This window comes from Eretmochelys imbricata, chromosome 1, assembly GCF_965152235.1.
Source record: "Eretmochelys imbricata isolate rEreImb1 chromosome 1, rEreImb1.hap1, whole genome shotgun sequence".
Taxonomy (NCBI): Eukaryota; Metazoa; Chordata; order Testudines; family Cheloniidae; genus Eretmochelys; species Eretmochelys imbricata.
Window position 1 is genome coordinate 321630694 of NC_135572.1, and position 12488 is coordinate 321643181.

Sequence of the window (12488 nt, forward strand, 5' to 3'; positions counted from 1 at the left end):
AGTTTTACAGTAGGCTACATAAAAACATTAGCAAAACAGTACAAACTAAAAGTTCATACAATGACTTATTTATATTGCTTTATATACTATACACTGAAATATAAATAAAATATTTATATTCTGTTTTATTTTATAATTATATGGTAAAAAGTAGAACAATTTTTCAGTAATACGGCGGCTGACACTTTTGTCTTTTTATGTCTGATTTTGTAAGCAAGTACCTTTTAAGTGAGATGAAACTTAAGCATACAAAAGACAAATCAGACTCCTGAAAAGGGTACAGTAGTCTGGAAAGGTTGAGAGCCACACACAATTGTTGCCAACTCTCATGATTTTGTCATGAGCCTCATGATAATTATTGTTTTCCTTAAAGCCCAATCTCTGGGAGTCAAGTGAATATGTGATGATTTTCAGACTTCATTCTTAAAGAAAAGGCAAAGTTCCGGCTCTTGTGACTGTGGAGAAAGCTTTAAAATGTATCCTAAAGGCTCAAAAAGCAGAAGGCAAATAAAAATAACATATTTGTTATTTTTACATTCTCTCATTATTTGAAAGCTAATTTCATAATTTTTGAACATGTGTGTGTGGCAATACTGCAGTGGAAAGCTCCTTTTATCACTTTTGAATGAAATACTCAGATTAACACAATTACAACTAAACATGACACCATCACTGTATATTAAAACCATAACAATGTGTTCATCACCAGTAAACAGTATGGGGTGGACAGAGGTATTTGCATAATGTGAAATTGTCCACTGGCTTACCTGCTAGGGAAGGGTAAAAATAAAACTTCAACCAATCACTCTTAAGGCCATGTCTACACTGCCACTTATGGCGGCAAAAACTTATGTCGCTCAGGAGTGTGAAGAAAAAAAAAAACCCATCCCCTTGAGCAACATAACTTTTGCAACATAAATGGTAGTGTGCACAGCGCTCTGTCACCTGGAGGGCTTCTCCCACCAACATAACTACCACTGCTCATGGAAGTGGTTCTGTGGAGATGGGAGACCTCTCTCCTGGCAGCATAGAGTGGCTACATGAGCTCTCTTACATTGGCACAGCTGCAGCGGTACAGCTGGGCTGCTGTAAGCTCGCTAGTGTAGACATAGCCTTAGTTGCCTTTCTTTAAGGCTCACTTGAGTTGAGCAAAGAAAATCCCTAATGGAGAGCAAATCAACACAAAATAGTGGGGTAATAACTATTAGAAGCTTTTCCAGCTTCAGTCATCTGTGAAGGTAGAAGACACATCATTCCCCTGTAGTAGCCTCATCCCTGGTCTCCCCTTAGGCTGATGAACTCAGGGCAAATATCCATACAGTAAGTTCCAAAAATGGACACCTGATTACTGGTCACATGACCTCTGGACTCCGTGCCTCCCTAGGAATTGCAGCTCCCAGAATGCCTGTTCTTAAAGGCTAAAGGGCCATAGCAGATACAAATGCATGCACTCAATCCCCAGTACCCCACTGTACGTATGATTAATACTTGCACTGGTAAAGTTCTGAGGTCTACTTAGTGCTGTCTTCTACCTGCTGAAAATTACATGTAGAAACTGTTCCCAGGCACTGAAACTTAAGTCCAAACAAGGCTATACTTCAGCTTCAGAATTCTTTCCGAGATTTCAAAAACCAGTTGTGATTTGCACTGTCGGATCAGGACTCTATTTATATAATTCTCCAGCCAGAGACAGATAAATCCTGTTTGTATTCGTGTTAATTGGACAACATTCAGTGGTTTCAAGTTGCTGGGGTTCACTTGAAACTCATGAGGCCCTTTTCCCCCACTGCAAGTTCCATAGAACTTCCTTTAACTAGGTGCTAACTGTGCCCAGCTGTAGATGCTTCTAGGTTTTTAGGTTGTGCTTGGAAGCCCACAGCAGAGATCTCATTCACTCTTGGGGTCCTATGGTATAAATCTAGAGAATAATGACAAACAGTGGTTCTAAATTAATGAATTAATATTGTTTGGCTTTCTTATGTATATTTCTGAATGCTACTAAATGGGTGTAAATGGGGAGTGTAAAAGGGACCATTCTCCACCAGTGTTCCCTCTGATTTTCCCCCCAGGCATTTGCGGAATGAATTTTGTTATGTGCACCAATATAGAGGTGATGTGTGATATATGCACCAATATTGGGGTGATGTAACAAAATTCATGTGGGGGTGGGGGGGCTGAGGGGTTGGGCGTACAGGAGGGGGCTCAGGGCTGGGGCCAAAGGGGTTGTGGGCAGGCTGCCCCAGGGCTACGGCGGGAAGAGAGGACTCCCCCCAACTCTCTCTTCCTGCAGCAGCACCTGGTCTCAGGGGCAGAAGCACCTCTCCCCACTGCAGCAGCTCCGGGGTTGGTGCCGCAGGAGGGGCACCTCTCCCCCCGGCCTTGCCAGGTCCGGGGCTGGGGGAGAGACATCTCTCCCTGCCGCAGCCCTCAGCTGCTGCATGGCCACGCAGCATCGAGGAAACTCAGCTCTCCACCCCATTTCCTGTAACGTGGACCACATCTCTTTGCATTCATGGAGCATTGGACATCACTGTATGCTGGAAAAACAAGGAGTAGGAAAATACGTATTTTTAATGATCAGAATGTGACTTGCTATTACCTTATCTTCATCTTAATTTGTTTTATATATATTACCAACTTCCACAAAGAAATTCTTCAGTTGTGTGCCAAAATGTACACCAACATACTTCTAAGGTTCTGACCCAGTTTGGATGAGGAAGGCATCAATGGAGGGGGCTGGCTGGTTTATCTCCAATGTCATAATCCCACTACAGGACAGAGAAAGGATTGAACGGAGGCAGACGACAATTGCTTTGATTTATGTCTGTTGTCAGTCACAATAGGGAGGAGACGATGGAAGAGATATGGGCAAAGTAACACGGGTGCTATCTGGACAGTTCACTAAATGATAACAAAAGGTTGAGGGGAAGAGGGAGAAAGAACTGCCCTAATTATACCTGTCCTGAGACTGACTCCTAGGCAGTTACTATATAGGATGCTTGTATTGCTAATAATTATGATTGGTCATGTCTGGATGCAAGTTTGTACTGTAAGAGAGTTTCCGTAATCAAAAAATAAAAGTTTAAGAACTATGTGCATTTGCCATCACTGGGGAACATTTCAAAATACAACTATCCTCTTATTGAGTCCATTAGTTACCTCCACTTAAAAAAATATATATTGCTATTGTCATACCCCTTGCAGCCAGTTGATGGAACTAAATATTTTAAAGCATGCAAAATACAGCAGTTAAAGTAAAATAGGGCCAGATTCTGCCAGTATTACTCATATTGAGCAATATCTTATTCTGCAAGTAACCCCACTGAAACCAAAGGGGCTGATTTGCAGTTATGGGCCTCCGGTATTAATCAGACACCAGAGGGTCAGAAACTGGCCCTTAATTATTTTGTGCACTTTGTGTGTTACCTTCATAGTTGATAGCTGGTAGTTTGTACCATTGTTTGACATGGAGTTTCTCTTTGCTGGGAGGAGATTATTTATTTTAAAAAAATTTAAAAAGCTGAAGAGATGCATTTATGTAATTTTATTTTTAAAAAGCTGAACTCTCACTTCTTTCCTCAGCACAGCACACATCTAAAATATTTTGCATCAAGCTGGGATTGGGTGAGAGGTGGAAGTGACTGTATGACTCAGTTTGTTTATCCAAACCAGCAATCAGAAGTCTTCCCCTTGCAGCATTTAAAAAATAAAGAACACTCCAGATGAGTGAAAGGAAAGTGCTTACGTCAGAAGCTGTGAGCTCTTCAGAGCTGCCCTTGCACCAGCACAGCCTCTTGGAACACCAGCCAGGGCATCAAGCAAGAGGCAGGGGACACACTGCTGAAGGGGAGGACCTGTGAAGAAAAACATTACACAACCTCCTTGCTAATTGTGTCTCCCAGTTACCTCTTTTTCCCCCATTAGGATAACTCCATTTCTTTGCTGCTATTGGTTCCCCCAGTAGAGGAACCTCTCATCTGACTCCCTCCCAATAAGAATACAGCAGGCAAAAGAAGAATATACATGGCAATTTGACAAGTTACACATCTCCTTCAGCATAGGAATGCCGAGCAGAACATCTCCATTTCACATAGCTGGCACAAAGGGACTCTTGGTGGCTGCACAGTGCCACGGGAATCTACCACATAGTGGTATTTCCCAATTTTAGCCTAGTTGACACTCAGCTGCTCCCCTCTATAGCTCAGACTTACAGTCAATATCAAAAGGCAGGTGAATGAGCTTAGCCCCATGCTGGATATGGCCCTTCATTAGTGCAGCTGTAAAAATATGTTATTAGATAGGAGTTATTAGACTTGCAGTAAAGAAACAGTCCTGAAACATCAAAGTCTAAAATTAAAGTTTATTTTAATTTCAGAGGGAAACAACAAACAACTACAAGTTTGTCTTAGAATTACACAAATGACATAATTTTCCTCTTTTTTAATGTGTAGTTCCCACTACTGTCTGGCACTTTGAGATAACGTGTTATATTTCTCATAACTGGCACTTTTAAAAGGGTTTTACATTTCATATGCATAGCTTCAGATAAGCAACTTCCAGTGGAACTCTGGGTGATTTTTAATTCAATAATTTAAATTGGATTCAGTATTATGTCAGCATCTATTAAAAAGACCTTTCATCATAAATACTATCTTGGCCAAATGTATGTATACAGCAGTGATAAACAATAGATTATAAAAGTAGGTGGCTTCTATTCCTACACAAAAGAGTAGATTAAAAACATACTAGAAGGGATGTGGGTGGGAGGAGAGAGAGCATGGCATTCCTTTGATTTAGCTGCCTCACCCTCAGCACTTCTGTATACTGCATGCCCAATCATCGTGTATTATTTCCATTGGGTTAGCTAACTGATCATCTTTGCTGGAAGTGTAGTAATTTTTGTTTTACTTTAAGGCTTTTTTTCAGCAGAAAAATGAGGGTCCAATTCTGGAAGGGAACAAGGACCCTCACTCCATTCAACATCTTGCCAGACTGGGCCGCAACTGAGACAGTACTTTCAGAACTCATTAAACAATTTCCGTGGCATGTCAGAGGGAAGTTCCATGGCTAGCACTTTATTTTAACATTTATTTAAAAACAGCGTCTGCTTCCATCTAAATAGCCTATTCAGCACTCAGTCAAAGATCACATAAGCAAAACTTCTGCTGATGGCAAAGAAAGGATAACAGGACTTAATGCTTATGCAACCCTGTGGTCATAAGCTCCCTTTCTTCACAAAAATGCATACAAAGAGTATAGGAAGTTGAGTGGCAAATCACATAGCATATTCCATTATCAGTAAATTGACTATTATATATCTAACTGTGTTACATATGGATTTATTTTCAATATGAACATTATCCTGACAAAATTAAAGCTCTGCACATATATTTTTGCAAGGGTTATTTTGATTAATCTGGTCCAATTTTCAAGATTAAATAAATTCTGGTTTTATTTTGCCACAAATTCATGCACCTTTAGCCTCTTATGAGGCTCAGTCCTTCAAAGTATGAGTGTTCTGGTTCTGATCCAAAGCAGAACACTTAACCACATGATCTACTTCTTATGAAACTACTGATGTGCTCAAATTTAAGCATGGATTTAAGTGCTTTGCTGGATTTGGGCCAAGCTGTTCAGCAACATAGTCATGGTATAGAAAAATACGTTAGGTGGTGTGCATATTTTGCATCTATTTTAGTTAACCAGTATTTGTTTTTTAAAAATGATGACTAATGTAAAAAATAAATGGCTTCAAGAGAAACAGTGGTTAAAATATTTTATTTGGATAACATAGAACATACTGCTGTTTACTCTAAACTGTTGTAGACTAAAAGGCACACGCTTGTTAAAAATACTTCAGATTTACATAAGATGTACAAATGCATAAAGCAAATGCACAGTTTACCAAAAAGTACAATATGGCTTCACAGGGTTGAGTGAGGGCTGGGACAATTCAACATATGTTTAAATTTCACTGAATGTTGTTAACACCTAAAGGATTGATTGTAGAATACAGAAGGAAATTAATGGAGAGTAAAACATTGATCATGTTACATAGATAGTATAGCACATCAAGTATACAACATACACCACTTATATGTGGATTCATAGGATTGTTAGGTCTGCAAATTCATCAGGCATTTGATTGCCCCAGGATAAACACTTGTGGGTTTTGATGATCTGCCAGTTTGAAAACAAATTCTTCATCAACAAACAGCTTGTGTCAAGAATCTGTTTATATATTTTAAGAGATACAGAGGGGGAAACAATACACTTTTAAAAACAAATTTTGGTAATAATCAAATTGTCATTAAAATCAAAGAGTAACTGACATTATATCCATTTTCCAGGGGTGCAGGTAATTGTGCGCATGTGGGAAAAAATAACATACTAAGCATCTGAAAATGCTCCAAGACAATCATTTAGTGGTAGCCCCACACAAATTTAAGGCTCATTTGTCTGCAATTTTCCTTAGTTTTTTTCTTTTGTGTAAAATTACCTGAGCACAGATATTTTAAAGCAAAAAACATTAATACATTGAACTAAACCTCCTAGAGAAATCTCAGGAGGGGAAAAAACTCCCAGTCTTTTGGTAGGTCACTAAAGCCAGGAGAAGAATGGGCTTAAGCTTTTTCTTTAAAAATGTACATAAAAATGTAATAAAATTATTCAAATAGGACTGCGAACCAGGTTACTAAATTATTACAAAAGATCAAGACTCAGAATTCAGGTGGTCTTTCTAGTCACTTAGTTATTTGCTAATGCTGCCTTCAAGCTCAATACAGATCACTGTTTGTTTCTCAAACGTTAATAAATGGAAAACTGAAGACGAAGGACCCAATTCCGCTGTGTCCTGCATTGTCATTTGCATCTGTGAAAAGTGAGTATGAAATACAGCCTTTCTGAGTAGGCAGTATTTTACACTCCCTTGCACAGGTATATACCCCAATTCAGAAAAGCACTTAAATACATAAGTGTTTTAACTGGGATAGATTTAAACACATCCTTTAAATTAAGCATCTCCAGAAGTGGTTTCCTGGATTGGGATCTAAATAACTACACAAGGTGCAAGGAAATGGAGTATCAGGCCCAATGGACATACCAGCCTGCCAGTGATGTCAGTGGCATAAATGCAAACAGGATTAGGCCATTCATTTCTTAAGGGTTAAAGAGAAAAAGCTTCTAAAAAGACACTGCATGAAGGTTACACGCACAAAAACGTTGGACAAAGAATAGATTGTGTGAAGACATTTCCCCCACACAAGACTTTGGAAACATACCCTACTAATAACCAAGCACAGTTTGTTAACCTTATTGAACTGTATGAAAACCAAAATCAACCTCTCCTTGCTGCCATCCCTCAGATTCAGCTCTTCCTCCCCACGTAAAGGTACTAGAACAGATATGGACTTCACTTCAAGCAATTTGCAATTGCATAGGAGCTCCAGTAGCACATGGACCTCTTTCACACAAAATAAGAGATTAAAACATTATTGATATGACAAGTATGATTGCTATACCATCGGGGAGGGAATAGTTTGTTTCCAAGGGCACTTATAATCAAGGGCAATCCTGTCTTATGGATACAGAAAGAACTATAAAACATAATGAACATAGGGTTAGAAGTAGATGTACTGAAAAAAAGTGTTTAACGTTACAGTAGTTGAAGTCATACCCATAATTCTACAAACAAACAGCAAAGATAAAAAACTCAACCTCATAGCTAGTTAAAAAAATTAATTGATTTTTGCTTTTCTTTCTATTAAATAGGTAAAATACTCATCCACTGAAAAGTTATAGTGATAAAAAAAACATTTGCATGTATGGAGGGAAAACAGTAAGGTCAAGTACTGCATATCAACCCCAGACACATTGTCCAAAGAAAGAAAAAGAAAAAGCTTTGCAACATGAAAAGTAAATTAGACAGTAGTTCTAGCCTCAAAAGTTTACAATACTGAACTTAAAGCCAAAAGGATTTGGCTAACTAATATGGTTAAATAATCAAATCCAAAAGGAACAGAGTGCCCTGTAAACACTGGAAGTTAACCAACAGCTGCTGATAAAGCTACTGTGTGTACCTTTCCAACAGAGGAGAAAACTATTACTGATGTCTGTAAGGAGAGATGCAATTCTAAAGGCAACGTTTCAGTTCTTTAATAAGGCTCATAAAGAAACTTGGCGGTGTACGTCTGATAGCCTGTACCATTCTGATTTTTTTTGAAACCTCTGAAGTTTAAAAAAACCTAAATGTATACAAAATTTTCTGTAAGAAGATGTCCTTCTAAATCATTTTATAGGTGCTTAGCACCAGGAACGATCATTTGGTATTATTATACCGAAACACTACTCATAGAGGTGTCCTTGCGCTGTTGAGCGGAAACACAATTAAGTTACCGTATGTCGCTTTGTTCCTCTGAAAAAGTCAAGAATATACACTCTTTACACTGTCTGTACTACATCATCATAAATATATATTATATATACACATAATATATAATATGATATATAATATGTGTAACATATTTCATTTACCTCAAACTGGACTCATGTACTTTCATACCACACACTTATCAGGAAGCAGACTCATTCATTAGGTCACAGCTGGTGTAGCTTTTAATAGCAATCCATTTACTTCACAGCAATTCAGCATGGCTCAGCATCAAACGGAATCTATGACAAGAATCCTCAGTCCCTCTTTTTCATCCCAATTAGCATGTGTTGTCTTTAGCACTCTTTTCTGCAATTATCTCCAGACAGTATTTCAACTGGGCGTTCAATGTCGAGGTCTAATTTCCATCAGCCTCTGAAGACAGTTCTGTGTTGTTGGCATCGAGAGAACAAATTGAACTGTCCTTTGTCCTACCCGGTAGCAGCCATATCCCATCAGTCCGAAAACTGTTGCCTTTATGACAAATCTGAGAACCTTACTCGAAGTTGACGGTGGAGGCACACTGAAGTAAAGGTGATAAAGACAAAGTTACCATCCACATAGCTGGAAGAAAAAGATCCTTCCCCATCTTCATTAAACGCTGATGATTTTTGCCACAATGTTTGTCATTACAACACACTTTACTAGTACAGGAGCCCTTGCAAGGAATGGGTATATTAAGACAGAGCAAATGATTCTTTCAAGGTCATACATTACATCCAACATCTTATTCCAAATCTAAGGGTAAGTAGTATACTCCTGAGAAGTACTTGGGCTCTTAACTTCCACTGAAATCAGTAGGAGTCTAAATACTTTTGCGGATCTGGACCAATGACCTTTCCAGCCACATAGGGCACAACTTAATTCCCTAAGGAGCTTGACCTTTTACCATCAGAATCCCTAACAAACACAAAGAATGCTGTCAGGAGTATTGTGGAGAAATTGAAATCAATGCAGAATTGTTTTTAATGTGACTATTCATTTAACTACAAAGAACCAAAATCAAAGGTAATGTGTGAGGTGGCATAAGTTAAACATCAGTATGAGGATTTAAAGAGGGTCAGGACTTGCCATTACTACAAAAAGTTTCACTGGTACAAATAAGTGTATTTACATTTAATTACATTGGTGCCATCCTGTAATACAGACAAACTGGATTAAATTGAATCTCTATTACCATGATTTAAACTGGGTTAAATGTGTACATATATTAGAGATTTGCACCGGGTCACTAGGTTGATTTTAAATTAATTTAGTTACAATGAGTATAAGTTTCCTAATATAAACAAGATCTTGTATTTTGAGGGGTTGGAAAAAAGGTACAACTTAGAAAGAGAGAGAATGTGGGGGCGGGGGGAGGAGGACAGGGGATAGAGATACAACAACTACTTTAGCTTCCATCTTTTTATGTCCCTTTATTAGTTAGCTTTTCCCTCTTTTTCAGTCTCTCAACTAATTTAAATCACCTCTGAATATAAACGCAAAAGGGGGTTCAGTAAGTTCAATATAGGATGATCCAAAAATCTGTAAATGGAAATACACATTTGGATTCTGAATCCTAAGAAAGGTTATTTCCAGATCACTTTGCCCCTCATGAGGCATAATAAAAAGGTATCTGCAGTACAGCAGGAGAACTTTAAATCTAGGAAGAATACCCAGAGAATACACAGCCGTAACCACACAGACTGTACATCTCAAATATGCTGAGAAAGCTGAAAGTTCATACACCAGCCAAGAAGTCGGGGTTTGAGAATGGTTGTACTCTGAGGGTTATTATTTGCTTTATACTTAGGCTTGGGAAGATTCAATTTTTATCAGTAAATGGCTGTAAACATCAATTTCACTGTACACACACAAACTGACAAAACTATTTCCATTATTTGGTTATAATCAAATTTTACAGATAGGCAAAGTAAGAAAAATGCTGCTTAAATTAGAACTCAATTTGAAGATATTTACTTTTTATATTTTGACACGTGAAGTTGACAATTTGTGTTTCAATGGTTATAAAGCCCTCACTTTTTGAATCTATGCCCATCGTCATTAAATAATTTTTGTCTGACCCGTCCCAGTTTCCTGCAACTGTGAAAGTGTAAACTGATAAAAATTGAAAAATGCTTAAAAATTATCAATATCTTTAAAAATTATTTAAAAAATACCAAACCAAGTTCTGCCACACCTATTTATACTATTAAAAAAAAAACAGGAGAATTTAAGCAAACTTAGTGCCTTATGAAAGATGTTGGACTGACAACTCCTCCACAGTCAGAGCCTTGAGTAGTGTCAGTTCAGTCAAAATGTCTTAAGCTTGACTTAGAGGGATCCCCTGTGTAGGCATGAAGATAGGTAGGTGAATTTCCATGCCATTCAGTCTTCAAACTCACTAATGAAAATGCAAACAAATGTACCAATAATGCCAGTTACTGTGACTCTGATGTGGATCTCTGTCCACTAGCAACTGGACTGAGACTACTAACCAGCCATCAAAAGATACGGTCTAGTTGTTAGGGCACAAGCCTATGACTTGGAAGGGCTGAGTTCAATTCCCAGATTTCCTATGTGATCTTGGACAAGCCTCTCTGTGCCTCAGTTCCCCTTCTGTAAAATGGGGATAAAAGGATTTCCCTCCCTCATAGAGGTACTGGGAGGATAAATACATTAGAGAAATTAAGGCACTCAGGTACAACAATAATGGGGCATAATAGATTCAAGGGGAAAAAAATCAAACGGTGAATTCTGGAATTTGCTAATCTGGGCTGAATTCCAAGGTATTATGAGTATGTCTACACTGCAAGTCAGGAGCTGTGACTGCAGCACATGTAGACACACCCATGCTAGCTTTGAAAAATTAAAGCTAGCTTGAGGAACAATAGCAGTGAAGCCACGGCAGCATGGGCAGCAGCTGCCCAAGATGTGAGCAGGCGGGGCTAGTCTTTGTAGTCTCCTGTTCTGCCGCAGTTTCATTGCTATTCTTAGTAAATGGATTACGAGAAACTGTGATTTTGTACTTCAAGAGGCAGTGCTGCCTGAATACAACAAAAGCCCAGAGGTCAACAATGTCTCACTCTTTGGTTAAAATATATTTGAAGCTTCTTGTTTTAACATACTGCAGGTCCCACCTGTGAATCACATACTCTACACTCATTTTAAAAGCCCTAAACATAGGTCAATACAATTTTTTCCATGGCAAGACAGTTTTCTGATCAGATGCCTCACCCTGGAAATCCAGCTTCCCCCCTCCCTTTACAGCTTCTCTCATGTTCTTGTTGTAAGAACAATCTGCAAGTATTATACACCATTTCACGGCTGACCCCCAGAGCCCCGCAATGCCAGCTGGCAGATGGCACACCGTAGCACAACTCGCATCAGGCCTGGCACACACATTGCCCCACCTCAGTGTTGTCATAACCTGTATCTAAAAAGTGTCATGTAAGGTAACCTACCTGAACTGATAATATGCTGGTCATTAATAATACTGAGTGACGTATGTACATGCAGAGTATAAAGAATTATAGATGTGTGCTGCAAATGTGTTTGTAAAAGGCATTTGGCAAGCATGCTTAAAAGCCCAGCCTGTCCTAGACAAAGGCATGTTGTTTTGCCTGCTTGATTGTGTCTCCAGTGTAAATGGAGCATGATGAGCCCAGAAACAATGGAAGTATATTGACACATACAGTAAACGCAGCTATCAAACTAGCAAGTGGGGGAGATGATCACTTAGCACTTACAAGAGGGATGGAGGCTATACCCCTAGGAAGCCTTCCTGGCTCTTGAAACAGAGACAATGGACTTTAGGAATTATAAGTAGAAACAAACACATTTTGGCCACATCACTTGAAAAACACATGTGGCCAGAGTTCAAGACATCTGAGAAAGGTGGATCCTTCAACCAAGGGGGTTGAAGTCCCTGGGAATGTACTATAGGTGAGAGACCTGATTAGACAAAGATTGTAACTTGCCGACATTACGTTTTAGTCACTAGAAAGCATGTTTTGTTAGTAACCTTTCATATCTCATTCACTCTTACCTGAAGAGACAAGGTGGGTGAGATAATATCTTT

At 38.8% G+C, this 12488-nt stretch overlaps 1 protein-coding gene across 2 annotated transcripts in view; it reads right to left on the bottom strand.

Annotated features, from left to right (window-relative positions):
* Positions 1 to 4348: 4348 nt before the first annotated feature.
* TRABD (TraB domain containing) overlaps positions 4349 to 12488 on the bottom strand; it is a 49332-nt gene continuing 41192 nt past the window's right edge. For both annotated transcript variants that reach the window (XM_077834728.1, XM_077834736.1), the window contains exon 10: positions 4349 to 8951. In XM_077834728.1, the coding sequence (XP_077690854.1) occupies positions 8774 to 8951 (178 nt within the window). In that variant the 3' untranslated portion in view covers positions 4349 to 8773. The remainder of the gene's footprint in view (positions 8952 to 12488) is intronic.